Source organism: Phoca vitulina, unplaced genomic scaffold, assembly GCF_004348235.1.
Source record: "Phoca vitulina isolate PV1807 unplaced genomic scaffold, GSC_HSeal_1.0 scaffold18, whole genome shotgun sequence".
Lineage (NCBI taxonomy): Eukaryota > Metazoa > Chordata > Mammalia > Carnivora > Phocidae > Phoca > Phoca vitulina.
Genome location: NW_022589721.1, coordinates 5,911,780 through 5,938,251, shown reverse-complemented (window position 1 = coordinate 5,938,251; position 26,472 = coordinate 5,911,780). Strand labels below are relative to the sequence as shown.

At 36.2% G+C, this 26,472-nt stretch overlaps 1 protein-coding gene across 1 annotated transcript in view; it reads left to right on the top strand.

The window, feature by feature from the left end:
• Positions 1–6,054: 6,054 nt before the first annotated feature.
• Positions 6,055–26,472, top strand: part of EIF3E (eukaryotic translation initiation factor 3 subunit E) — a 49,439-nt gene continuing 29,021 nt past the window's right edge. The window contains exons 1-7 of the mRNA XM_032415596.1: positions 6,055–6,185; positions 11,320–11,434; positions 12,872–12,989; positions 15,048–15,090; positions 16,188–16,292; positions 21,047–21,172; positions 21,907–22,031. Coding sequence (XP_032271487.1) covers positions 6,096–6,185; positions 11,320–11,434; positions 12,872–12,989; positions 15,048–15,090; positions 16,188–16,292; positions 21,047–21,172; positions 21,907–22,031 — 722 coding nt within the window. The 5' untranslated portion in view covers positions 6,055–6,095. The remainder of the gene's footprint in view (positions 6,186–11,319; positions 11,435–12,871; positions 12,990–15,047; positions 15,091–16,187; positions 16,293–21,046; positions 21,173–21,906; positions 22,032–26,472) is intronic.

Genomic DNA, 26,472 nt, shown 5'->3' with positions numbered 1-26,472 from the left:
ATCTCCAAATACAGTTACATTTTAAGCTACAATGGGTTAGGACTTCAACATATGAATTTTGGGAGTTGGGGGCACAATTCAGTTCATAGCAAAGTTAGATGTATATTTAGGTCATTCAGACAGCAGAGGGGAGCTTAGGTTAGATGAATACAGGACCGGGGACAGTGAGAACCTTTGAAAGACTATACCAGTAGTCTATATGAGAGATGATCAGAGCCTGAACTAGAAAGACAGAGGAAGAGGATGTGTTGAAGGGAGATGTTAAAAGAGTTATCAGGAAGACTGGCCTGCAAGCTAGAATTCAAACTTATAAGCAAAGTCCTCAGTGCCCTTGACATTTTAGCCATGATCCCTCAATGCACACTCATATTCTGCCATTCAACATCACACATGGCACCCTCTAGGCATAAAGACCTTCTCAATGTCTTTGATCACACTAGGCTTTTTCTCAAGGCCAAGCCTGTGTGCCTGCTCATCCCTCTGTCTGAAACATTCTTTCCCCCTTTTCTTAGCTAGCAGAACATCTATTCAGGTCCAGGTAGTCAAATGTTACCTTCCCCATGAAGCTCCAACTTCCTCTGGCAGCAAATCATTCTTTCCCTTGGACTCTCAGGAGCACTCTGTGCATGAACTCTCTCACACTGTGCTATGATTATTTTACATTTTACACGCCTGCTACCACTGATAAACTATAAGCTCCCTGTGGGCTGAGATTGGTTTCCTTTCTTTGTTTCCCTAGAGTCTGACTTGGTGATAGACAATGGAAAATATTTAATCAATATCTAATAAATGAATGAGAATCAAATACCACTGAGTACCACGTGAGGCCTTGCCTGTCCTTCTTCTGTAATATCTCTTTTTAACTAAAACACTAGGAAGAGACTAAAGCAAGAAAGTCAGATTTTCCATATTTGGGGCTAAATCTCTTATAAAAAGAAACAAGATATTTTCATAAACCAGCAAGGAAAATTCCAGGGGAAAAGCCAGGCAAATCAGCAGAGTTTCCAATCTGTCACCACTTTAATCCAACTTGTAAATCACTTCTAGTTTAATTTTAAAGGACAAAACACCACTGTCTTCATGTCTTTTTTTATTTAAGAACTTAATGAGTGGCTCCCATTGCCTATCTGATCAAATCCAAGTTTCCCAGTCTGGTTTTGAAGACGTTCCACAGTCTGGCTGCATTTCACCTATCTAATCCACTGTCCACACAACTGTCAGAATTATCTTCCTGAAACACAGAGAATTATTCACTCTCATATTTAAAAATATTTTAAGGTTCCTCATCATCTCAGATAAATTTTAAATTCCTCACATAAGCTTTCTACTATTTGGCCCCCATCTTTTCTTTTCTGGCATATCCTCCCTAGTCTTCAAACTTCAGCTAACTTCCCAAGCTGTCTTTCTCAAATATTTCTTCTATTTTCCTGTTTTTGTATCTCTACAATGTTCAAATTGTTCCTGAACCCCTACCATGCTCTCTTCCATAGCTGTTGTAAAGTCAGTAGTCCCAATACAAAAGACATCCAACCACCAAGATTTCTCCATTTTCTCTACTCCCATTGAGAATCAATCTCTGGGATCAGCCTGACTGGGACGCATGCTCTTCTCATATTCCCTACAGTTTCTGCTAATACTCTATCCTTCCATTACAGTTATATACATAAGTATTGAATGTCAATCAGTATATACACATCTTTTAAAACACCCTCCCTAGACTGCACATCCATAGCCCTATTTCACTGCTTCCCTTTCTAGTAAAATTCCTCAAAAGATATGTTTATATATGTTGTTTCACTTCTTCTCCCATCTTTTAAGCTCGCACAAAATAGACTTTCATCCACTATTCACTGAAACTGCTTTTATCAAGGTCATCAATAACCAAGCCAAAGGGCAATAGTCAGTTGTCTTCTTGAACTAACAGCACCAATTGACATAGTTCATTGCTCTTTGTTGCTTGGACCACTCTCTTCCTTTGGTGCCTGGGACACTTTCTCTTTCTTCTCTTCTTCTCTCCACCACCTACTGGCCCGTCCTTCTCTAGCTTTTTCACTTGATCTAAGTTGTCCCAACCTCTACAAGTTGAAGTGCCTAAGATTTAGCCTTCCTTGTATCTTTTTCAAACACACTCGTACTCTGATCTCATTCAGTCATATGTTTGTAAATTTCATCAATAAGTTGACAAGATCTAGTTTTCTGTCTCCAGCTTTTACCTGTCTCCTGAATTCCAAATTCATATACACCACTACCTAATCAGTTGTAATTAGATGTCTAATAGGCATCCAAAACAAAGTATGTCCAAAACTAAACTCTTGACTTCTCTCCTCTAAAGCATGCATCTATCATACCCTTCCTCATTTTAGTAAATGGCCTCTCAGTTCTAGACCTTGGAGTCATCTTTGACCCTTTCTTTTTCTCATCTAATCCATTAGCAAATTTTGATAGCTCTGCATTTAAAATATATTCAGAATTTTGTTACTGTGCACAACTTTTTCAATGCTATTACTCTTGTCTAAGCCACCCTCATCTCTTGCTTGAATTATTTCAATAGTCTCTTAACTGATTTCTCTATGTATATGCTTGACACCCCTACCCCTCAACCTTTGAAGTGGTCTTTTTAATTTTTTAAAAAGATTTTATTTATTTATTTGAGCAAGAAAGAGAGAGCACATGAGCAGGGGTGGGGGGGAGAAGAAGAGGGAGAAGAAGACTCCCCATGGAGCAGGGAGCCTGATGTGGAGTTTGATCTTGGGACCCCAAGATCATGACTTGAGCTGAAGGCAGACGCTTAACCGTCTGAGCCACCCAGGGGCCCCTGAAGTGGTCTTTTTAAAGCATAACTATGATTATGTGACTTCTCTGTTCAAAACTCTCCAATAGTTTCCCACCTCATTCAGAATACAACCCAAAGTCTTGACTGTGGCTTCCAAAACATTATGTCATCTGTCCCACAACTCCTTCTCTGAACTCATCTTCTATCATACTTCCTTTTTTCAGTCAGATCTTGAATTTCTAGTCTCTTTGCTATTTCTCATTGATACCAAGTGCCATTTTGCTTAGTACCTTTATACTTAATGTTCCTTTACCTGGAATTTTCCTCCTCTGGAGAGCCACAGGTTCCCTACTTTCTTCAGGTCTCTTTTCACATTCTACTTTACCAGAGAGCCCTTCCCTAATCACATTATATAAATCAGAAGTCTTTCCCCGCCATTCTCTAACTTCTACCTTGCATATTGTTCTTCATAGCATTCACCACCACTGGACAAAGTAATATTTATGTTTTTATCCATCTCCTTCCCCTCGAATATAAACTTCTCTAGAGAAGGTGGTCTGTTTTATATTCCCAGGACCTAGAACATTGTAAATATTTGATTTATACAGAATGAATAAATAATTGCCACCTATTAGATTGAAAGCTCCTATATAGCCTTCCTATATAGCCTTTACTGATTATATATTCCCATTAACACCTAGCTTAGTACCTTCCATATGGTAAAAGTTCAAAATGTTAATAAAACTGAATTGCATCTTATTTCTCTCTGCTTCTCAAAAATGCCCTCTGTTCCTTTTTTGGCAAGTTTCCATACTGCTACCTGCTTGCTTTCTTCCTCTGCCCCAGGTCACTTCTGCTGGAAGCCTTGGCTGCTATTTCTTTAACTTCCTCTTTTTCTGTCTATATTCTATGACAACTTTAGTCTTTGGGCTTCCAGGAAACTTTGTACCTAATTTATAATTTAAATTTTATCATAGGTATATATATGGGCAAAAGCATAGTATATATAAGGTTCAGTACTGTCCATGGTTTCAGGCATCCACTAGGGGTCTTGGAATGTACCTGCTGTGGATAAGGGCGGCGGGGGGGGGGGGGGGGGGGGGGGGGGGGGGGGGGTCTATGGTACAAGGTTACATGCATGGTAAGTGGTAACAACTATATCAACTGATCAAGAAGAGTATCTCAATTTGCATACTACACATCACCACTTGGATATCTGATAGGGATCTTATTCTGTCTGAAACAGAGTTCCTGATTTTAGCACTCATACCTATTCCTTTACCATTCTCCCCCCCCCCCCCATCTACTAGTCACCAGTGGGAACCCAGTTTCTTATGCCCCAACTCTAGGAATCATTTTTTTTTTTAATTGAAACTTTATTCTGGGATAGTAGATTCACAGGCACTTGTAAGATCCCATGTATCCTTTACTCAATTTCCCCCAGTGTTAACATCCTGCAAAATTATAGTACAGTCTGGCAGTCCCTCAAGTGATTAAACATAGTTACTATATATGCCACCAATTCCATCTCTGGTATATAACCAAGAAAACTGAAAACATATGTCCACACAAACATTTGTAACAGATGTTTACAGCAGCATTATTCATAGTAGCCAAAAGGTAGAAAACAACCCAAATGTCCATCAGTGGATGAATGGGTAAACTGTATGTGGTATAGCCATATAATAGAATATTATTTGGCCATGAAAAGAAATGAAGTACTGGTCATGCTACAACTTGGATAAATTTTGAAAATATTATGCAAAGTGAAAAAAGTCAAGACACAAAACGCCACATATTATATAATTCCATTCATATGAAAGTCCTGAATAGGGAAATCTATACAGACAGAAAATAGTGTTGCTTAGGGCTGGGGTAGAGTGAACAAGAAGAGGAGATGAAGATGAAGTCAGTGCAAGATAACAAGGCTTGGATAGTTTTAAGCATATTTAAAAGTCACTCTGGCTGCTGTGTGAGAATAAATCACAGGTGGAAAAGAGGGGAAGCAAGGTAATTAGTGAAGAAGCTACTCCAAAAAATCAAAGCAAGACATGGTGGTGGTTTGGACTAAGGATGTGACTTTGGAGGTGGTGTGTGAACTGATTGGATCCGGATATGCTTCAAATGTTAAAACCAAAGGGTTCGTTGGTGAATTCAGTGCACAGTGTAACAGAAAGAGAAAAGTCAAAGATGACTCCAAGGTTTTGAGTCTGAGCAACTGGACAGATGGAACTAGCATTCACAGAGATGGAGAAGAGCACAAAAAGAGCAGGTTTTGATGAGCTACATGGGGGAGTTTAGTTTTGGACATGTTAATATTGAGATATTGAGTGGCTAGATAGATTTTTTGTGAGTCTGCGGTTAACTAATAGTCTGTGTTGGTGCTATAATTTGGGAGTTGTCAATGTATAGACTGCATTTAAAGCCCTTAGGTTGAACGATATCAACTAGGGTATTGGCTTACATAGGGAAGAGATCCAAGACCCTGAGGCACTCCAAAATGAAGAGGCCTGAAAGATGAAAACGGTCTAGCAAAGGAACTTCAGAGCACTTAGAATAAAATCCACATTCCTTACCTTAATCATGACCTGGCCCTTCTCAACGCTTTCACCTCGCTGTCTAGTCACACAGGATATTTAGCTTTTGGAATATGCCAAGTCCTTTCCTGTCTCGTGGGCTTTTCGTTTGCTAAGCCATCCACCAGGCATGGTTTTACCCTGGCTCCAATTTTAGTCGCTTCCTTCTGTCACTACAACTCTCAGTTAAACCGGTACTCTGAGTTTTTTCTCTAACCCCCCTAATTAAATAAACCCAGCCCGACCACCCCCACCAAATTATGGCTCTTACTATAATCTAAAATTATTTCACTTGTTTCCCGTCTAGAAACCCGTCCCACCTTAAATTAACAAACGATTACAAAACGATCACTATGCCAAAAACCTCAGGTATTCCTTCTCCTACGCAACTTCCCGGAGAGCAAGGGCCTCATTATCTTGTCCTCTGCCGTATCCCAATGTAGTCGACAATCCCTCATCAGTCAAATCTGTTTTTCAAAATTTATTAGCGGAACGGAGGGTACGATACCCGCAAACTTGAAAACAGAAGAAATTACGCCCGTTGCTCCGCCCAGTCCCAGAGCGGCCTAAAAGAAGGGAGGACCCGCACGCATGCGCCATTGTTCTCTGAGCGCTTCGGGCTGAACCCCACCCCTTTGCCCTGGCGTGTTTCGCCACTGCGCATGCGCAACGTGGACCTGTCTGTTCGTTTGTCGGCGTTATCAATAAAGTTTTAGCGAGTACAGACTCTCTTTTTACTTGGCAAGATGGCGGAGTACGACTTGACTACTCGCATCGCGCACTTTTTGGATCGGCATCTAGTCTTTCCGTTGCTTGAGTTTCTCTCCGTAAAAGAGGTGAGGGGGGCTTTGACCGCGAGGAAGGCGTGGGAGCGCGTGAGGCGCGGGGCAAGGCTGAGAGGCGGTGGCCATAGCCCTAGGCCTGACACACGTGTGAGGCGGCCGCGAGTTTGGTCCTGAGTTGGGCAGTAAGGATCTGCTGGTAATTTAGCGTCGTCCCAGTTAATTAGCACCGCAGAATTTGGTTGTGACGAGAAGTGAGGTGACAGCAGGCAACTCAGGGGAGAAAGAGGTCTCTGCTTCACTACTGGAGGTGACAGTGCCGAAGGGACTTCCGCGTCAGTTCCTCTCGGAAGTTGACCGACCACTCGCCAGCTTCCCTGTAGGAACGCTTGCTTCTAAAAGCAAATGGGAGTGTTACAGATTTTGGTTTTTCTTTCGGGAACTGTGGGAGGGGTGTGCTTGGCTTTGTGTTTTTGTTTGCCGGACCTTTGGAATAATTTACACTTAAATACCTAGTACTTTAATTTACATGAAGTTGTGAATTCTTCGCAAAGAGTTTTCCTGGTTTTTCGGTAAGTAGCCACTTCGTAGAAGCGTGGCATATTTTGTCGGATGGGGACGGCTTCCCCCCCCCCCAAAAAAAAACCTGGACAATTTTTTTTACTTAAAAGTGGTTTTCCGGTGTATACAGACTTCGAGTAAATTTGAACGTTAACATTCATTTAGCTACTCACGATACCTTGAATTAGCCTGTGGTTCTGGTACCTCATTTCAAAACGTCTCAATCCTGAAAGTTTTGAAATATTGGGCTTAGTTATACCTTGAGTTTGTTGGGAGATTGATACATTGTAGTAATTATAAAGTAATGTTACTATGATGAAGGGATTCGATTATTGGCCAGAAAAGTAAATGAATTCTATATCTGAAAGCCGATTACAACGTAAGTCTACCTTAGGGAACTCTAGATTTGGAGAGTAGATTTGTGTGGCTCAACAACAATAAAACAGAAAAGCTCTGCAAATAAACATTAAATTGTTCTGATAACTTTTCAGATCTTCCTGGTAGTTACTGTTCATTAGACAGGTATAATCCTCAAATTTATCTGATCCTTTTCTAAGGACTCTAAAAGTTGTGATGTTAGGGAACAGCAAAGTTTATTTTCAGTAAATTTCAGGAATGTAAAAATAAAGCAATATAAAGCTTTATCATGAGAGGATATGTTTTTTCTTTATTTTTCCTTACGTAGGATGTACTTACACCTATATTTTAGAGCTTGCCTAAAATAGTACATTCTTTTTTTTTTTTCCCTTTCTGGATGTGTGAGGATAATTCACCAAAGATCAAAGAATAGAAAAATGCCATATTTGAAATCCTTTATCAGCTACTTGTAGAAATGCTTCTAAATCAGCCAAAGTTCATATTCTTGTAATGTGTTCTTTACGCTTTTGTTTTACAAGGCAGATAGATAAAAGGAAGGGATATGTGAGTGTAAATTAGTTTTTCATAGGGTAAGACCAAAACCATGAAGGGCAGCTGAGAATCCATGGAAAATAACTGCTCGGTACTTGCCTCTTTGTAGAGAATGTTGGTAAGATGGCTGGAATACACCAAGAGGAAGACAGATGCTGGAGTATTTACTTAGCAGTTACTAAATAGGGCTATCATGGAATTGTGTTAAATCCAGGATAAAACCCAGACATTTCACCGCTGAAAAACTTACCTATCCTTTAGAGGAGATAAAGATCTATAATTACATATGAGGCAAAAAGGAACACATGTCAGAGAAGTACTGGCAGAGTGCTGTCAAAATTGAAGAGATTCTATTGAGTGGGCAAAAAGGACTTTGAGGATAGGTTTTAAGTTGAGTTTTAGATGGTTAGGATAGAGGCAATGATCATGATTCATAAGAGTAACAATTTGATATATTTGTAATATGTTGGATAATGTAAGCTCTATGAGAGCAGGGACTTTGTTTTGTTCTCTGCTGTGTCCTTAGCATGTAAAAGAGAGTCTGGCATAAAGTCTTTTAATGATTATTTAATATCTCTGCACTTCAGAGATGTTTCTTTCTCATCTTAAGTAAGCCTGTCTCATGCGTAAAGTGTTGATACTGCCACCAATCTTGGAAGGCACCTTAACCTTCTGGGACAAAGTGAGTATTCCTGAATATTTTCCATTAGGAGGCTAGGCCATCCTGTGTGAGAGAGGAGTGAGGCAGCCAATTGGGGTTTTGAGGAGCGAGGTAAGGAATGGAAATGGGGACTGAGAAAACTGACCAAAGTATAAGGGTTGGTAAGTGTGGATGGCCCAACTGAGATTGAAAATCATACATTTGTAAGAGCTGATGACGTAACTCTCGAAGTGAGAGCAGCAGTGGAAAGTTATTTAAGTAGTGTAGAAATGTTTGGAGGTATGCTTGTAGATATACATCAGTTAGAGATGGATTGCTGATCAGCAGAGAAAAGCACAGATGTGACTGAATAGCATTATTGCCTGCTTTTGAAACATTTTATAGTCATCCTTAGCCAGAACATAGAAGACAGATGACTTTTTCCAGAAATACTGACACTGAATTGTGTTTGGTTGGAGAAAATGGTTGGAATCAATGATACTACTAATGAGAAAATCTTAGAAATAGCTAAAAATGGCATCTAAACTAATGTGGAAAGTGACAACCAAAAAAGGATGTCATAAAAATTAAAAAGAACGGAGGGTATAATGAAGCATTTTAATGGTAATGGTGAAAGAGATGAATTTAAGTTGAAATCTTAGAGATGAGGTACTAAATGAAAGTTGTGGAAAGTTGTGGGAAATTTTAAGATTCGAGTTTCTTCAGAATCATCAGTATGGATGTTGGATTTGTGGATGATGACAGCAGGAACAGATGTCAAAGGAATGTTTTCTTTTTTTTTTTTTTTAATTTTTAAAGATGTTATTTATTTGACAGAGCAAGACAGCTCAAGTAGGGGGAGCATCAGAGGGAGAGGGAGAAGAGGCTCCCCGCTGAGCAGGGAGTCTATGCGGGGTTCTGTCCTAGAGCCCTGGGATCCGAAGGCAGACACTTAACCAACTGAGCCACCCGGGGGCCCCTAAAAATAATTTTTAACAGATGAACATTTGCAAACATTTTCAATTATGGAACACTAACTTTGTACCTTAATAGTTCCTACCCCCAAAAAATTTCATTCTTCTCATTAGTAGATCTCTTTTACAAAAAAGTTTACTCCATTATTTTTTGCTTCAAAAAGGAAAGAAATTGTGGAAACTCTTATAGTACTTATAAATATTATCCTAGATTTTTTTTTTTTAAGATTTATTTTAGAGAGAGAGAGAGAGCTTGCAAGAGAGCACACTTGGTGAGGGGGGCAGAGACAGAGGGAGAGAGAGAGAATCTCAAATGGACTCCCTGCTGAGTGCAGAACCCCATTTGGGGCTCTATCCCAGGACCCTGAGATAATGACCTGAGCTGAAACCATGAGTCAGATGCTCAACGGACCACCCGGGCGCCCCTAGTTTCCTAGATTTTTGCTTGTTGGCGCAAAAGTCTAGAATATTTACTGTTTGTCCTTTACAGAGTAAGTGTGGTTATAAGGCAGAATTTAGGGAAGGTGATATAAGCAGATACAGATTTAAGAGGCCAGTAAGATCTGATGGCTGAGGAGCAGTGCTTTGAATCTACAATAGATAGAGAAAATACAAATTAAAAGCTTATTAATGGGGTGGCAAGAAGAAGTTGGCATGTTAGGAAAAGATGTTTTCACAAGATTAGGTTTCTATAGGGTACACTGAAAGGAAGCTTTGATTTTTTTTAAGTAAACTTTTTATCAGATATACCATTCATACAGAAAAGTGCCAAATATAAGCACCATTTTTCAAAGTGAAACCACTTGTGTGGCCACCATAAAACATTACAAATATCCTAAAAACCTCCCTCTGACCCTTTAGTCACTACTCACACCTCCCAAAGGTAAGCACTAGTCTGATCTAGAATAGTTTTGCCTGGTTTTGATTTTGCGTATATGAAATTAAGCATTGTACTGTTTTTATGACTTCTTTTATTCAACATTGTGACAGTCATCCAAGTTGGTAGGATAACTATAGTTCTTTGATTCGAATGCTGAATGTTAATCTGTTATATATTACAGTTTATCCATTCTAATGTTGATAAACTTGACTATTAAAGTAGTACTACTATGAACATTCTTAGAAATGTCCTTTGAATATATGCACCGGGTTCTCTTGGGTATCAAGGAGCAGAATTACTAGGTCTAAAAGTATTTTTGATTTTAGGAGATAAAAACAGTTTTCCAAAGCAGTTGTACTTCTGCCAGAAGAGTTAAGTGTTCAGTTACTCTAAATCTACACCAGTACTGGTATTGCCATTTTTTTGTTTTTGTTTTTTTAATGTGGCTTTAATTTTCATTTTCTGTATGATTAATGAAGTTGAGATATTTGGTGTTTGTTGGCCATTTGGTTATACTCTGGTAAAGTGGCTATTAAAATTTTTTAGCCATTTTCAGTCCTCTATTTTCTTACTTTTTTGTAGGAGTTTGGAAGATTCAGTTTTGATCATGGCTGTACCATTTCATCACCTTCATCTTTTCTCAGGCATTTAAATGTGGAATCTTCCTGCATTTCTCTTTCCTTGACAAAATAAAATTCAGTACGCAAATCTTTTGCTGAAACTTTATCTTGATGACTGCTTATTTAAAAAATTTTTTTAAATTTTGGTTTCTGTCTCCTTGAATACTGTTGTGTAGGATCCTTACATACTGCTCATTGCCCTAAACTTCACGTTTATGTGAGTTTGCTGGTGTATCTCTTTGGTCCTTGTCCTGTGGGTTAAATTGTTTCTTAAGTCCTTGCAAAAACCTATGACATGGTTGACTTAGAGAATAGGTGCTAGTTCTGTTTTAATGGTGTGGATGGGGAAGGATTATAAAGAAAGGATTCAAATGATTTAGTGAAAAAATATGTAGGGGTAGATAAAAGGCTACCTCAAGGAGAGATGAGTAGGTATCATGTGGATGTGAGATAGTGAGAAGATAAAAATTTTGAGTTGATTTCTAATCACCTGGTGTGGTAAGGAAACAACTGTATGTGCTTGTCAGTAGAGTTGGTGTGGCTGTTTATCATTTTATTTGGGGGAACTTCAACATATTCATTAGAAAGTAATTTTCTCTTGCAGATATATAATGAAAAAGAATTATTACAAGGGAAATTGGATCTACTTAGTGATACCAACATGGTAGACTTTGCTATGGATGTATACAAAAATCTTTATTCTGATGATATTCCACATGGTAAGTTTTGTCAGCTTCTCTCATGAACTGAGTATGTGCGTGTGTTAAAGTTTTGTGATTTATAAAAGAGCTTTAGTCAAAAGTCTTTAATAACTATTTGAATGGTTTAAAAGTTTTCTGGATGAAAGGTAATATGAAGGTTACATGTCATCTAAAGTATATTTTCTCATCACAAAAGGTGTGATACTACTTTAAAACATGATTTTCAAATATGTTCAGTTCATAGTATGTTTCATCAAAATTGTGCTTATGAATCAGATTGTCTCCTTAGAATGATCTGAGAATGTTGCTGTTTTTGGTCTGCTAACTTTTTGAGTTAGCATCTGTGTGCCTTAGAGACTTCTTTTCATCTTGAAGCATCTGGGAATAGCCAGGGTTCTCAAAAGTATTGTCCCCAGTACCAGCATCATCAGTTCACCTGGGAGAGCTTGTTAGAAATGCAAATTTTGGGGTCATACCCCAGATCTACTTAATCAGAAAGTGTTGGCTGAGGCCCAGCACTTAAATTGGAGAACTACTGTGGTATGGTGTTTTCCACATTCTTGTTTTCTGTGGTAATTGATGTTCCTTTAAAAAAAAAAAAAAAAAGGTTTTCCCATAAGTTTGAAAAATATTTCTCTTATGAACCTGGTATTTTAAAAAATTCTAAGAATGCTTTCAGTAGAGAAGTATAATTTACTTTGTTTAAATTGACATTTTCTAAAATTTGATCACAGATACCCTTTTATGTTTGAGAAACATTGTTGTAGTAATACTTTTTAATGTATAACACATTATTACACTAAACATAATCACCTTTTTAAATTATAGTAAATGACAGTAGCTCTTTAAATTTTAGTTTGTGATGAAAAAGTTAACTGTTTCTTAGTGAAAGTTTAAAACATGCCTGCAGTGTAGGTTATCTGCAAGTTTTCTCTGACTCTTCATAATGCAGTAAAAGGAAACTAGAACTGGGTTTGAGTGATTACAGAATTAGATTTATAGTGAAAAGAGAGATTACTGACTGGATTTAAATTCCATTTAACCTAATTGAAAATCTATAGTAATATGTAAACCCTCTGAGTCTCTGTTCAGAAACTCTGGGATAATATTCACCTGAGAAAATTCAATGAGAACAAATATAAAAACAATAGGAGCTAAGTCTCTGAAATGTGGAATTAGGTAATTGTTTCTCAGCAGCCATCCCTCCCTCCGGCTGTATCTGTATTTTCCTCAGTTTTCTTTAAGAGTAAGAAGATTCCCTCTTTATGTGCCTTTGCACTACTAGAAAGTAAAAAATGGATCTGTGAGACATTGAATTGGTGGTTCCTGGCATATGAATATATTGGGGGTAAATAAATTTATGAATAATTTAAATAAATTGAAAAATTTCCAGAGACATCCTCATGGTGAGCAGTATAGTTTAACATTAGAGTACTCCTTTGCATTTTTAATTAGCTTTGAGAGAAAAAAGAACCACAGTTGTTGCACAACTGAAACAGCTTCAGGCAGAAACAGAACCAATTGTGAAGATGTTTGAAGATCCAGAAACTACAAGGCAGATGCAGTCAACCAGGTAACCTCCCTTAATTTGAATTCTGAAAATTCTCTTTTCTGGATTAAGACTAATGTTAATTCAAATTTTATCTAATATCCCATCATAAAAGTTCATGGCTTAATTGATTACTTTACCTATTTATTTTCATTTGTCCTTATGGTGTAGGGACCAGGAATTCCTAAATAAATATTAATCCTAATTTTATTTTTAACTTCTTTATCAGTTATCCAAATCTGATTATGCTGGAGCAGTTTTGCCTTCTTCCTCTCTTCCCAGTGGACATTGGCAATGTCTGGTGACATTTTTAGTTATCACAATTGAAGGGGTACGACTAGCACCTAGCAAGGAGAGGCCAGGGATGCTGCTAACCGTCCCGCAATGCATCAGACAGTACCCTACCCCCTCCACAAAGAATATCCAACCCAAAAGTGTCAGTAGTACTGAGGTTGACGTACCTGTGCCTGGGCAGTACCAAGAGGGAAACCTGAGCTCACTTTATCACTTGGCTGCATTCTCTTGTATCCTTCTAACCTCATTGCCCAGCCCAAAAAGGGAGGGTAGTGTAGAGCTGATAAGGTTATTTAATTCTTAATTTCCTCTTAACTAGAAATAAACTTATTGCTTGGTTTCCAAAGAATGCATGTTGCCTCATTCTGACTTAATGTATATCATTAATTGAAGCCCTTTGGGTTATTAGAAATTCTTTAAGACAAAATCTACTAAAATTGAATTATTGCCATTGTGGTAGATCTTAGCTGCCAATGTATTTACTAGAGAAATTGCTGAAGATTTTGCCGTGTTGTGTCTTTAGTTCATACAATATGTGACCAGAACAAATTTTTAGAGAGATTAGCTCCAAATTTTCATTTGTGATTTGGGGAAGTGTTAACCAGATAATTTTAAGCAAAACAGCAAATACTACACGATTACTATACCATTATAATGTAACCTGCTACATTACTAACTACACCATGTTATATCTGTGTACATACAGATAGATATATACATATATGCACAGATAGCTATATCTTATAAAGCAGTCATATATAGCTATGTGTGTACGTGCACACGCACTATACTACTTATTACACAGAATAGAATATAATGACTTAGACCTGCAGGTCACATGTAAGTGCACCCAAAGGAACAGCTGAAATAATCTGGCTGTTAGGGTACAACAGAAAATTTAGAATTTAAATTCTAAATTTAGTCTAGTTACTTAAATACTAGAAATTAATGTGATTAGGGTATGAATCAAGATGAATATAGATTTATTCACCAATTATTAGAAAGAGAAGGCTCCTTGCGGTTTAATAGGCATAGCATTGAGATAAATGAAAGGATGGAATTGTGTTTTAAAAATTTGCAAAGGAATAACCTCTTCCTGCCAATTCCTGTTTTTAAATTTCATTGAATATATAACATTTTACTTCTCATACTTTCCCAGAAATACCCAGTCAACCAAAGGATAGTGATTATGTACCTGAAAGATACAAGGAGTGTAACACAAAGTTATTCACTGTGATCCACACTTGTTTTTTTTTTTGAAATCTTGTTAAAATTTCATGCATATTTCATATTCACTATTATAATATACCCATGTTAATGTTGGTGATGATATATTCCCTCTCCATTAAATCTTCAAGTAACATTATGCTCTGGAAAAACATGCCACAGCATTCCCTCTGTGATAAGCATAAGAAAATGTTTTCTTTTTTGAAAATGCCCAGTAAGTGGGCCACTGTGCCCATCTATCACTTGTTCCTTGGTGTCTTTGTTATCATTTTGTCTTTTACCAGCCTGGCAACATCTTAGTTACACAAAGCCAATTTAAGAAAAGTTCAGTTGGGTTGACACTGATATGGGTAATAATTATATAGGGTGTGTGGCATAGAAATGTAAGTTAAGCATAATTGATTAATTTTGTATTGTTCTGTTTATTCTGGAAGTCCTGTTTCTACTGTTTAAGTATTAAGATATTTAAATGGCTTTATGTGGGTAATAGGATGAACATTGGTTATGCTTATTTTGTTTTCTGTGACCTATAAAATACAATAATTTTTGTTTCTAATTAAGAGATGGTCGGATGCTGTTTGACTACCTGGCAGACAAGCATGGTGTAAGTGGTATTTTAAAAATTTTCTTTAGTTGTCCTGTTTTAATAAGGCTAATTAAAGAATAGTGCTGCATAGATAGGTTTGAGGCTTGGCAAGATTATAATTTCTAGATTAATTTATTAAATATAAGACCTAGTACGTTTTTGAAACTTCAGTTTTTAAAAATTGATGCTGATGGGAAAATGAGGTGCTTATACTTTAGATCATAGAAATTTTCAAAACTTTTTATTTTTTTAGAATAATCAAGTAATGGGTACCATTTTATATTTCTGATGGATTAACAAAGATAGAACTAAATTTGAATTAGAAATGTTTTGAGCAGTAGAATTAAGTAATACTTCGGCTGCCTTGTGGAATATAGTAGTTCTTGACATTATCAAGGTCTTCATAAATCCCTCATAAAGGAATTTTATCGTAGACTTCCCTAGTCGTCTCCCAGTCTCATTTTCCCTTGTGTTAACTTAAAGTGTGAGGATTTGCATATAATTCTTTACTTGCATTCAAGTTTCTTCTCTCATTTAACAATTGTAACAAGAGGTATGCTGACCACTGTGCCGATTATTCTTTCTGGTTTCCAAATAGAATGTTTGGTGTATTTAATAATGTTCTAGTTCGTAGCCCTTCTCTTATATTTCTTTACTTTCACTTTCCTTGCATTGCTAACTTTAAAAGTTGCTGTAACTTGGGGGCCAGTTTTCACAGAGAACTGAAATTTACTGTACATGTTATTTGTACAGAATCACAAACGTTATAGGAATTCATGCGTTTGGTAGTTGTCTAAGCTCAGTCACTAACTGAGAGACTCACACCTCAGACCTTTCCCTGCAATTCAAATTCTCACTGCAACAAATTAGGTATTGTTACAATTCATAACTCTTTGAGACCAGAATTATGAATGAAAAATCTACCAATTGCTAATGTATGTTTTAAGAGTCATGTGTTTCTGATCATGGTTTTTGTTTTATTTTGTTTTTTTTGTGACACTTGGGGTACACTGAGAGAATTGACGCGTCTGGGGACATTTAAAGGAGTAAATGGTTTGAATTTTAAAACTCAAAGTTAAAAACAGAACTGACACTTTTTTTTTTTTTTTTTTTAGTTTAGGCAGGAATATTTAGATACACTCTACAGGTATGCGAAATTTCAGTATGAATGTGGGAATTACTCTGGAGCCGCAGAATATCTTTACTTCTTTAGAGTGTTGGTGAGTAAATTTTTTTTCTTCTCTCAGACTTTGTGGGATTCCCTTGGTTTGTCAAAACATATCTATAGATTTGATTCTGTACATAAATTTTCAAGAATCCTTGGTGAAAGGAGAAAAACTTTCTCAACAAAGAACAAATAGAAATAGGAAAGCTTATATCAGGACCTCAAAATTTGGAGGGAGATTTAACTTTCCTTGAAATCCAAAAGTAGGACCCGCTAATTTGTTATTTTATGTATAATTAAATGATTAGCATTAGCAGAATTCTATCATGTAATCAATTTGTTATATTACTGTGTAGCACAGTGAGCAGGACATTGTGGATGCTTAAATATTTATTGAATAAATCCATTATTCCTAATTTTAATTAAATATCTTATGCTATATATATCCCTTGAGTTTGTTTCAAACAATTATGGAGTTCTAATGATATTTGAAAAAAAAAAATTACGCCTTAATAGTAATTTTTTTCCATTTACTTCTACCCTTAGCTATTAGAAAATAAAACTCAATGATTTTTTTTTAATAATGTAGGAGGAAGGTGAATTTAAATTGTACTATTAGAGCAAATTTCTAACCATAAAGAGCCCTGTTGTTATTTTCATTTGCCTATTGACAAGTTTCTAGATTCAGTGCTTTTTCTGGGAAAAAGGAAAATTGCATGAAGCCAAAGAAAAAAATAAGGCTTTCAAATGAAAAGATTTTTTTTCTCATTCTGTCTTCTGTGTAGGTAATTGTATTAATGCCTTCTAGAGTTATCAAAATGCCCTTATTTTAACTAACTTCTCATTTGAGAAATTATAATTTGTTACTCACTTTGGGTTAGTAAGCAAGTACCTAAGTCTCTGATTTCTCTAGTTAATCCTAGATGTTGGGAAATGACCTCTTAAGACAGGGACTTCTTGTTTTCTAACCTTGGAAGAGTCTATTTCTTCTGTCTCTACTTTCTGGTGCCTTTATTCTTTTAGCTCCATATGCCTGCCACAAAGAAAAGACTTATGGCTGCTATCTTTGGTTGTTTTATAGGAAATTAAATTTTTCTTTTTGGGGGAGCAAGGAAGGGGAAGAGATTGGTGTTTTATTAATAAAGCTAATTTCTACACTTAAAAAGTACTTAGAGAGCTTCGTTTTTTAAAGCTACCATCCTTCCTTCAAAAGGAAATAAAGATTTTCAGTTTATTTCAAAGTTTGATTTGAAAAAAATTTATTTTTCTCTTATTCCCATTTGTGAATATTCTTAATTTATAGATTAGCTTGGTTAGCTTGCAAGTGCATTGAAGGTAATCAGTGATTCTAAACTTGTAGTGCTTATCATAAAATTCCATCAGTTTTACTTTGAATATTACGAAGGATTTAGGAGAGCAAAAGTTGATTACTTTGGAAATGTAAACAGCTTAAACCAGGATTGTAAAATCAGAAGCCTGATATGATTACAGGTACATGAAAAGAGTTGGTTATTCATATCATTTGTTAATGCTGGGAGTGAATTTTGAGAATGAAGATTTAGTGTCATGTTAGAGTTCTAGCACAGTAAATTTATTGTTGCTGGTCAGTGAGTGAATGTGCCATTTTGCTAAGACATGGAAACTTAAGGTAACTGCTGGAAATCCAGATACTGAAACTCTTCTAGCATATCCACCCTTGAAAGCAGGTTGGTATGAAGAGCCAACTGTAATGACATGGACTTGAGCCAGAGTAGTACGCATGAACCTTTGGGGGATTAAAAAACTTGCTCTGCTGCTACAAAAAGCTTTTATCCTAACAAATATAACATATCCTTGTTTTAACAGCATATTACATTTATGTAGTGTGGTTTTATAATTAGTCTGAAAATTTCTACAAATGATAGGTATATATACTTAAAGGTTTGTGAAGTTTTTGTGTTTCCTTTTTTTTTTTTTTTAAATATGAAGATCCTAGTTTGTTCCCTAACTTAAAAAAAAAAAAAAAAATCTCAGTTTTAAGCTTTTGCATGGCCTAACAGGTCTTGTGTTGGAATTCAAATGGCATTTGGTTAGGTGATTGATTACCATGATTTGAGCACAAAAATCAAGGTTTTACCTTAAGAGTAGTCAAAATATAGTGATGGGATAGTGCTTAGAAATTATGTGAAATTTATTTTAAATTTATGTCCCACCTGTGTGACAAAACATTTGAGTAGCTGGGAGTTGGCATATTGATAGGAGCTAACCAAGCTAAGTTTAAAACAACGGATAATTTTACTTAGCTCTTTCTTTTGTTTAGATAGGCACTACTATAAAATCTATGTATTTGTTCAAAATCTTGTTAATAGCAAAGATTAAAAATCCTGGATTGGATTTGGGATGAAAAATATCAGTGTTTTACATATTAGTTATTTACTTTTATTTTTTTGTAATAGCCTTTTTTTCATTTCTAAATTCTTGTCTGGTGGTTGGTTATTCTTCTAAATCTATAGTTAGGGAAACATAAGCTATGAAAGAACCATTGTAACTATGATCTGAGATTAGAATTTGACTCTCCAGGTGACCTATTGTAGGTCAGTTTTGTGTAAATTAAAGCTGTGTGACCCCAGAATCTACCTTTATTTTTAAAAAATGTGATGGCTTTTTAGAATACATCAAGGAATATTTACATGCATCCTATTTGGTTGTGTTCTAAGAAATGCATTAATTTGGAATGAAATGGTGGAGTTCTCGAGAATTGGCAGGAATTTTTGAAAATTTTTGTTTTAAAAGTTACAAAAATAAATAAAAGGAATTAACACTGTATTTTAATTAGTTTGTTAAAATTTGCATTCTCTGTCCCTTTGGTCTGACTTGAAAATATAACCCCTCCCCTTATCCAGCAGCTACTTGAAATAAAAGTGATTTTAAGATGCTAGAACTGTTGGTGATCATATTTTAGTACCGTGATTTTTGTTGTTGTTTTCATTCAGAATTTAAAATTGATCGCCTGTAAGTACATGCCATTTGATTTAAAGGTACTTCTCCTTGACTCAAGAAAGCTTAAGTAATGATGACTTTTGGAAGCTTTGGGAACTTGGCTGAAGTTTTGGGTCTGATGTGCCCTGTTTGGTAATGTTGGTTATGTAAAAGATGTCTCATATTGATTTTCAGATGCATAATTTATCACATTTTAATATCAAACTGGGATGTGTCTTGAATTGGTTGTGGTTTTAGAAACATGAATAAAAAAACTTCTAGGGATGCCTGGGTGGCTCAGTTGGTTAAGTGTCTGCCTTCGGCTTAGGTCATGATCCCAGGGTCCTGGGATCAAGCCCCGCATCTGGTTCTCTGCTCGGCGGGGAGCCTGCTTCTCCCATTTCCTCTGCCTGCTGCTCTGCCTACTTGTGTTGTTAAATAAATAAATAAAATCTTAAAAAAAAGTCTAGTTTTTGTCTGTTACAAAAAAAATTGCCACGAATATTCAAATACAACTCTTTTTTTGTGGACATATATTGTAACAATAAGAACCAGTGGTTTCATGGATATGTTTCAAAATTTAGTTTACGAATTTAGTGTTTGTTAGAGTTTGCTTAATGTTATTGAGTACATGAGAGTTAATTACTACCGTCAAAGTCCTTAATAGGTGTTTTGGGTTTGTGACCCTTTTCCATCAGTGGCAAAAAGAGGTAGATGCCCTTAGTCCTCCTATTTTATGGTTTAGATTGTGGTATAAAATTTATAGATCTTGGGGCACCTGAGTGGCTCATTCGTTAAGCATTGGACTCTTGGTTTTGACTCAGGTCATGATCTCATGGGTTGTGGGGATTGACCCACTCCTCCCCCCATTGGGCTCTGTGCTCAGTTGGGAATCTGCTTGAAAGATTCTCCTTTTGCCCCTCCTCCACTCCTTGGTCTCTAAAAATAAATAGATCTTTAAAAAAATTTATAGCTTTCATAATTAGAAGTGTAGTTTTGGGCAGATTACACTCTCCATGCATGAGTTTCCCCTCTTTAATTAAAATGGGGTTAAAAAATACTTACCTTTTATAATGTTTCTATTAGGATTATGTGAAAAATGAACATTTATTCCTCAGTACGTTATTCCTTTGATAATTATTAATTGTTATTAACTAGTATACCTGCTTTTTTCTCTCTAACTGCTTTCATTTTTGGATTTTTTTAAAGATTTTATGTATATATTTGAGAGAACGTGAGAGAGAGAGAGATCATGAGCAGTGGGGAGGGGTAGAGGGAGAAGCAGACTCCCTGCTGAGCAGGGAGCCCGAGATGGGACTCGATCCCAGGACCCTGAGATCATGACCTGAGCCAAAGGCAGATGCTTAACCGACTGAGCCACCCAGGCACCCTGGGTATTTTTTGTTCTGAAAATAATACTTTTAACACTAGTGCTGTATTCTAGTTTTAAGTTACTCTTTCTGATTTAGACTTGAATATCAAAAAGCTGTGTGTTTTTATTTTTTTAAAGATTTTATTTATATATTTGACAGAGAGATAGCGAGAGAGAGCGAGCAAAGAGCCTGATGTGGGGCTCAGTCCCAGGACCCTGGGATCATGATCTGAGCAGAAGGCAGATGCTTAACTGACTGAGCCACCCAGGTGCTCCGAGCTAATATTTTTAGTAAATTAAGTTAAATGGAAACTGAATCAGTTTAGCAGTGTGATCCAATAAGGACTTAGATAATTACTGTTTGGATTAGAAAGCTACAGGTCTTTTAGTAGGTTAGGTGGATATGTAAGGTATAAAATATACAGTATCTTTTTTTCCTAGAATATTCAGAATATAATTAATTATGATTGCTTAAACAGGTTCCAGCAACAGATAGAAATGCTTTGAGTTCACTCTGGGGGAAATTGGCCTCTGAAATCTTAATGCAGAATTGGGATGCAGCTATGGAAGACCTTACACGGTTAAAAGAGACCATAGATAATAATGTGAGTTACATTTTTCCAGGGTGATTTTCTGAAATTTTTGTGTATCCTTCATACTTTCTGATAAGGAAAACACTGTGTACTTTTTAAAAAAAGGTGGGGCTGGGGGAGGGTGGAATGGAAGGAAGGAAGGAGTGAGGGATGGAGGGAGGGAAGAAGGGAAACAAAAATGTTCAGATTAGCTTTTGTTGACGTAAAAATCACAGTGAATTAGTGGGGTGACTAGTTTCACTGAATCTCCCTGAAAGAAACTGTCAAATTTTTTTTGGCTCTTAGAGAAAAGAACTCAAGTTTTCATCTCTCTTATAACTATTGCACCTTTTTTATTTGTACAGTGAAAATGGCATAATACTATTAGTGCCACCTCAGTGATAGGTCCTCAATAAAGTCCTATGTAGAAGATGACAGTTTTCACTTATAATTATGTCTAATAAAACAACTTATGGAGTATTTAGTTCAGTCCTTTTAAAATGTTTTCTGGTATGAGTATAGTTTACGGCTTCTATAAAAATGGCTTAGCAGACATTATTGAATCTATTTCTCAGAGCAGGGAGGTAATTTCTAATGTTGAGGTTAGTGCAGAGGGTCTAGGGGATAGGACTTAGATCCTAATGGCCATAGATCATGCCTCAGAAGGTTCTCATTTTTAACTAAAATTCGGAGATCAGCTATGTTTATTCTCTTGCCTCTTTCTCATATATTAAGATTTCCTATGTATGTATTTTTTAACCCTGTAGTCTGTGAGTTCTCCACTTCAGTCTCTTCAGCAGCGAACATGGCTCATCCACTGGTCTCTGTTCGTTTTCTTCAACCACCCCAAAGGGCGTGATAACATAATTGATCTCTTCCTTTACCAGCCACAGTAAGTTATTTCACTGTATAATTCTGGCTTTCGTTATATGAAATTACATGGATTTTTTTTTTTAAACTTAAAAATGCACTTCTCTCTAACATTTGAATTTGTTGTCAACCTTTTTTTTTCCCCCTGCACGTGGTAGATTAGCTTATTAATTGAAAAAGCTTCCGTGGGGCGCCTGGCTGGCTCAGTTGGTTAAGCGTCTGCCTTTGGCTCAGGTCATGATACCAGGGCCCAGGGATGAGCAGCCCCACATGGGGCTCCCTGCTCAGCAGGGAGCCTGCTTCTCCCTCTGCCGCTCCCCCTGCCTGTGCTCCCTCTCTCTCTCAAATAAACAAAATCTTAAAAAAAAAAAAGAAAAGAAAAGAAAAAGCTTACACGTAACTCTAGTAAATTATTTGAAAAAAGCATACTTTAAGCCTGTTGAAGTGCTATTTAGTGTGTTTCCTGTGGCAGCAGAATAGGCATCATGTAGAATCGCATGGTTCTACCTTACCCTAGAAGAACTAAATCAGAATTTCCATCTTAACAAGATCCCAGGTAATTAATATATTAACTAAAGCTTTAGAATTAGGGCTCCAGGCCAAATTACACGGAAGAAATAAATACATCCCAGAATCCTTTATATCATTGCTCAGTTATCCAACTTTTGGTGCTGAGAAATTCACTATGAACTAGACTATTCTATTGTTAGCTACAAATCATTTTTAAAAATTTATTTTTCTGTTTGAGCTTAAGTGCCTTTGAATCTTATTTCTTATTTGGTTAGAACAACAGAAAACAAAACTGCTTGGTGGAAACACTTAGATATTTGAAGATAATTTTTCTGTATCTCTTCCTTCAGGCTGAATATCTATGGTTTTATCAAGTGTGTAATTTTTCAGACTTTTTAGTATTTTGGTTGCCCTCGTTAGATAACTGCCAGTTTATCCACAGTCTTCTCAAAATACGGATCTTTAAAATTCTAGGATTGTTACTTGAGTTTTATGGATTACAGGGGCAATGTTAGCTTCTTGACCTGTATGTGTGCTTATATAAACATAGTTCAAGATTGGAGTAACATTCGCATTTCCTACATGGTGTGGCTTATATTGACTATATTGTTAGCTAAACTTCATATAAACATCCTTGGGCCATACTTTTGTTATATGTTAACCTAAATGAAGATATAGTTGTTACATTTCACTTGATTTCTGCTTATTATTTTCTGTCAAATTATGATTTTCATATTTTTCTCTAAAATGCATATATATTTTAATTTATAAAGGTATAGCTTAGAAATAGATGGTGTAATACTTTTCTGAATTAAAACATCAGTGAAGATTGAATAACCTGTTTTTAAGTTGTTTTGTAATTTCCAAAGTCTTGAAAATAGTATCTATGGCAATATTTTTGGATAAGTTGATAGGATATTCTAAACTGAGTCACATAAATAAATGTGACTTTAATAAGTGTACTTTAATAAATGTACTTTAAATGCTCATTTTAGTAAGATTTTTTAAGACTCTAAAATATTTGACCTCTTCAGTGAAGTTGTTAACATAACAGCACTTGGAATTTAAAAGAAATTAAGTTATTAGTGGTAATACAGATCAAAAATATCCAGCCAACTGAGAAATGCCAGTAACTTTTTTTATGGAGAATCAGGGAACCATTTTTAAATGGTGTATATTCTGTTTTCTGCATTAAATGCTAAATATTCCCCTGAATCTGGTAAAAAGAAGCAGTCTTAACAGAAATATTAACATTGCAATGTAAGTTCAATATTAATGTATTTAGTCAGTATTTTAATGACATGGTGACCTAGTATGTTAAAATCAAACATAGGCAGAGGAGTTTTTGTAACAGGATTGTTTTTCTTTCCTTGAAAAAAGAAAAAAACAACTACATGGCATTAGGTAAGATAAAAGACAATATGGTCTTTGCATCCCATTTTAAATATAAATGATAAGAGGTGAAATTTTATAATTTACATAGCATTGTATTTCTTTTTTTATTAGAGATATTTTATAGTACTTAAGTATGCCTTCTAGATTCACATTATTCACTAATATATACATAATAGCCTCATTCTAAGCTGTTATTCCTTAAGCACAACCTGTTTGTGGGAAATTCACTGTTAAAATTGTATATATACAGTTTTTAAATTGTATTTGGTATATATTTTACTGTTTGCTGAATGCCATGATAAATTGTTTATAATCTGAAAAGTTACATAAATCATTGTCTGTATGTTGAATTAAGTAAAAGGCTAGTGGGAAGGATTTAAAAAACCAAAAACAATTGTACACTAAAATGAGATCCTACAAGGGTGTCATACTTGGTTCTGGGCTTTAGCATGGTAAACTCAGCAACTTTATTTGGCAGTATCTTAAAGGTAGATTTATGAAGAACAAAGCTGAACCAGCTTCCGAAAAACTGATTTATAAAACCAGAATGCCATCAGTAATTCATAATGAGGAGTGTAAGTGGTAGGAGTGAGTTTCTGATTCAGATTACAGGGGCAATGTTAGCTTCTTGAGGAGGAGTCTGTAAGTTTCACACATAGGAAGCCATATAATAAAGAGAAGATTCCTTGAAGAGTACTTGGAATCAGAATGGAAAGTTAATTTGTGACTGGACTGTTAATGGCACCATCAGGTTAAGCTGGCCTAACATATGTATCTTCACAGTAGGACTGTTCTTGCACTAGGACCAGATGATGAACATTTTTTGATTTGTCACCCTAAACATTTGGATGGGCATTTCTGAGATTTGCTTTTTTATTTCTCTTTTCATAATTCCATTTCAGATCAGTACTTCTCACTGTGTTCCTACTCCCATCCCCCATTCTGATTTAAATATGTTAATGTCTTTTATCAAGTTCTCAAGTCTTCCTGATCTGGGAGCTTTCTCTTATCAGAGAGTAAATTGATTAATCTCTTTCTGCTGTGGTACACTTTTTATTTAATCTTCTCAGGGCAGTGATTCTTGAGAGGTATCCTTTGAGAAGTACTTTTATGCAACCATTACATTTTAGAAGAGGCTTTTTTATTTGTGATATTGACAATTACAATCTCATGCAATAGTTGAGACACATCAATATTGGATGAATCTGGAGTATCCAGGAAAATGACTAATAAATCACTGCGAGAAATTTGGGAATGTTGGTTAGTAAAATAGCTACATACCTGTCTTTTATGTTAAACTATCTATGCCTCTTATAGAAAAGGTGTTTTCTGAGAATTTTAAAAAAGAATAAGGATATATTTCTCAGTATTTATGGACATTAACCAAACATTCATTCAAATGAAAAGAGATTAAAAATAACACTAACGTTAGTATTTTGTCTGTGTCCTGATTAATAAATTCTGTAAGATTTCTTAAGAGTTGATTAATGCCCCAAAATCAGGTGTGGGAGGAAGAGCCTATTCGGAATGTGCAGATTGGACCCAGGCATTGGCCTGTTAACACCTGGCTGTGATCCTGACACTTAGGGGATGGGTTAAGGATAAGAACAGCTCCTCCTGAAGTAAGCCATAGGAACCATTAGGAATTGGCTTTCCATGGTACTACTTACTAGTAGGCCCACTCGTCTGTGTTTTTTGCAGTTACATATGTATTTAGAAAGGAATATTAAATTTAACAGGCTCTTTGAATATTTTCAAGTAATGAAAAGAAGCATGCAAACAAGAAAAATAAAAGTATTCAAACCCACTGTGAAAATTCTGTAATACAATACAAGAGGGGAACAAGATGCATCAATTCCTGACAACCTTATGGCTTATATGAAGTTTTTTTTTTTTTTTAAAGATTTTATTTATTTATTTGACAGAGAGAGACACAGCGAGAGAAGGAACACAAGCAGGGGGAGAGGGAGAGGGAGAAGCAGGCTTCCCGCGGAGCAGGGAGCCCGATGCGGGGCTCGATCCCAGGACCCTGGGATCATGACCCGAGCCAAAGGCAGACGCTTAACGACTGAGCCACCCAGGCGCCCTGGCTTATATGAAATTTTAAAGGCATATAGAATATGTTTATTAATTAGTAGAACCATTTGTTATGGATACTAGAAATACAAAGGTAGTTCTGTTCAGATTGCAGAAAGTGTTAAGATAAAAATCAAACTGGGGTGCCTGGGTGGCTCAGTGGGTTAAGCGTCTGCCTTTGGCTCAGGTCAGGATCCCAGGGCCCTGCTCATCAGGAGTCTGCTTCTCCCTCTCCCTTTGCCCCTTCCCCCACTCATGCTCTCGCTCGTGCTCTCTCTCTCTCTCTGAAATAAATAAAATCTTTAAAAAAAGATAAACTTTGCAAAAGGTAAAAAATGCAAAAAAGTAGGTTATTTTAAAAAACTTAATTCCAGTATAGTTAACGTACAGGGTTATATTAGTTTCAGGTGTACAATATATTGATTTCAGCAATTCTGTACATTTCTCAGTGCCCATCACAGTAAGTGTACTCTTAATCCTCT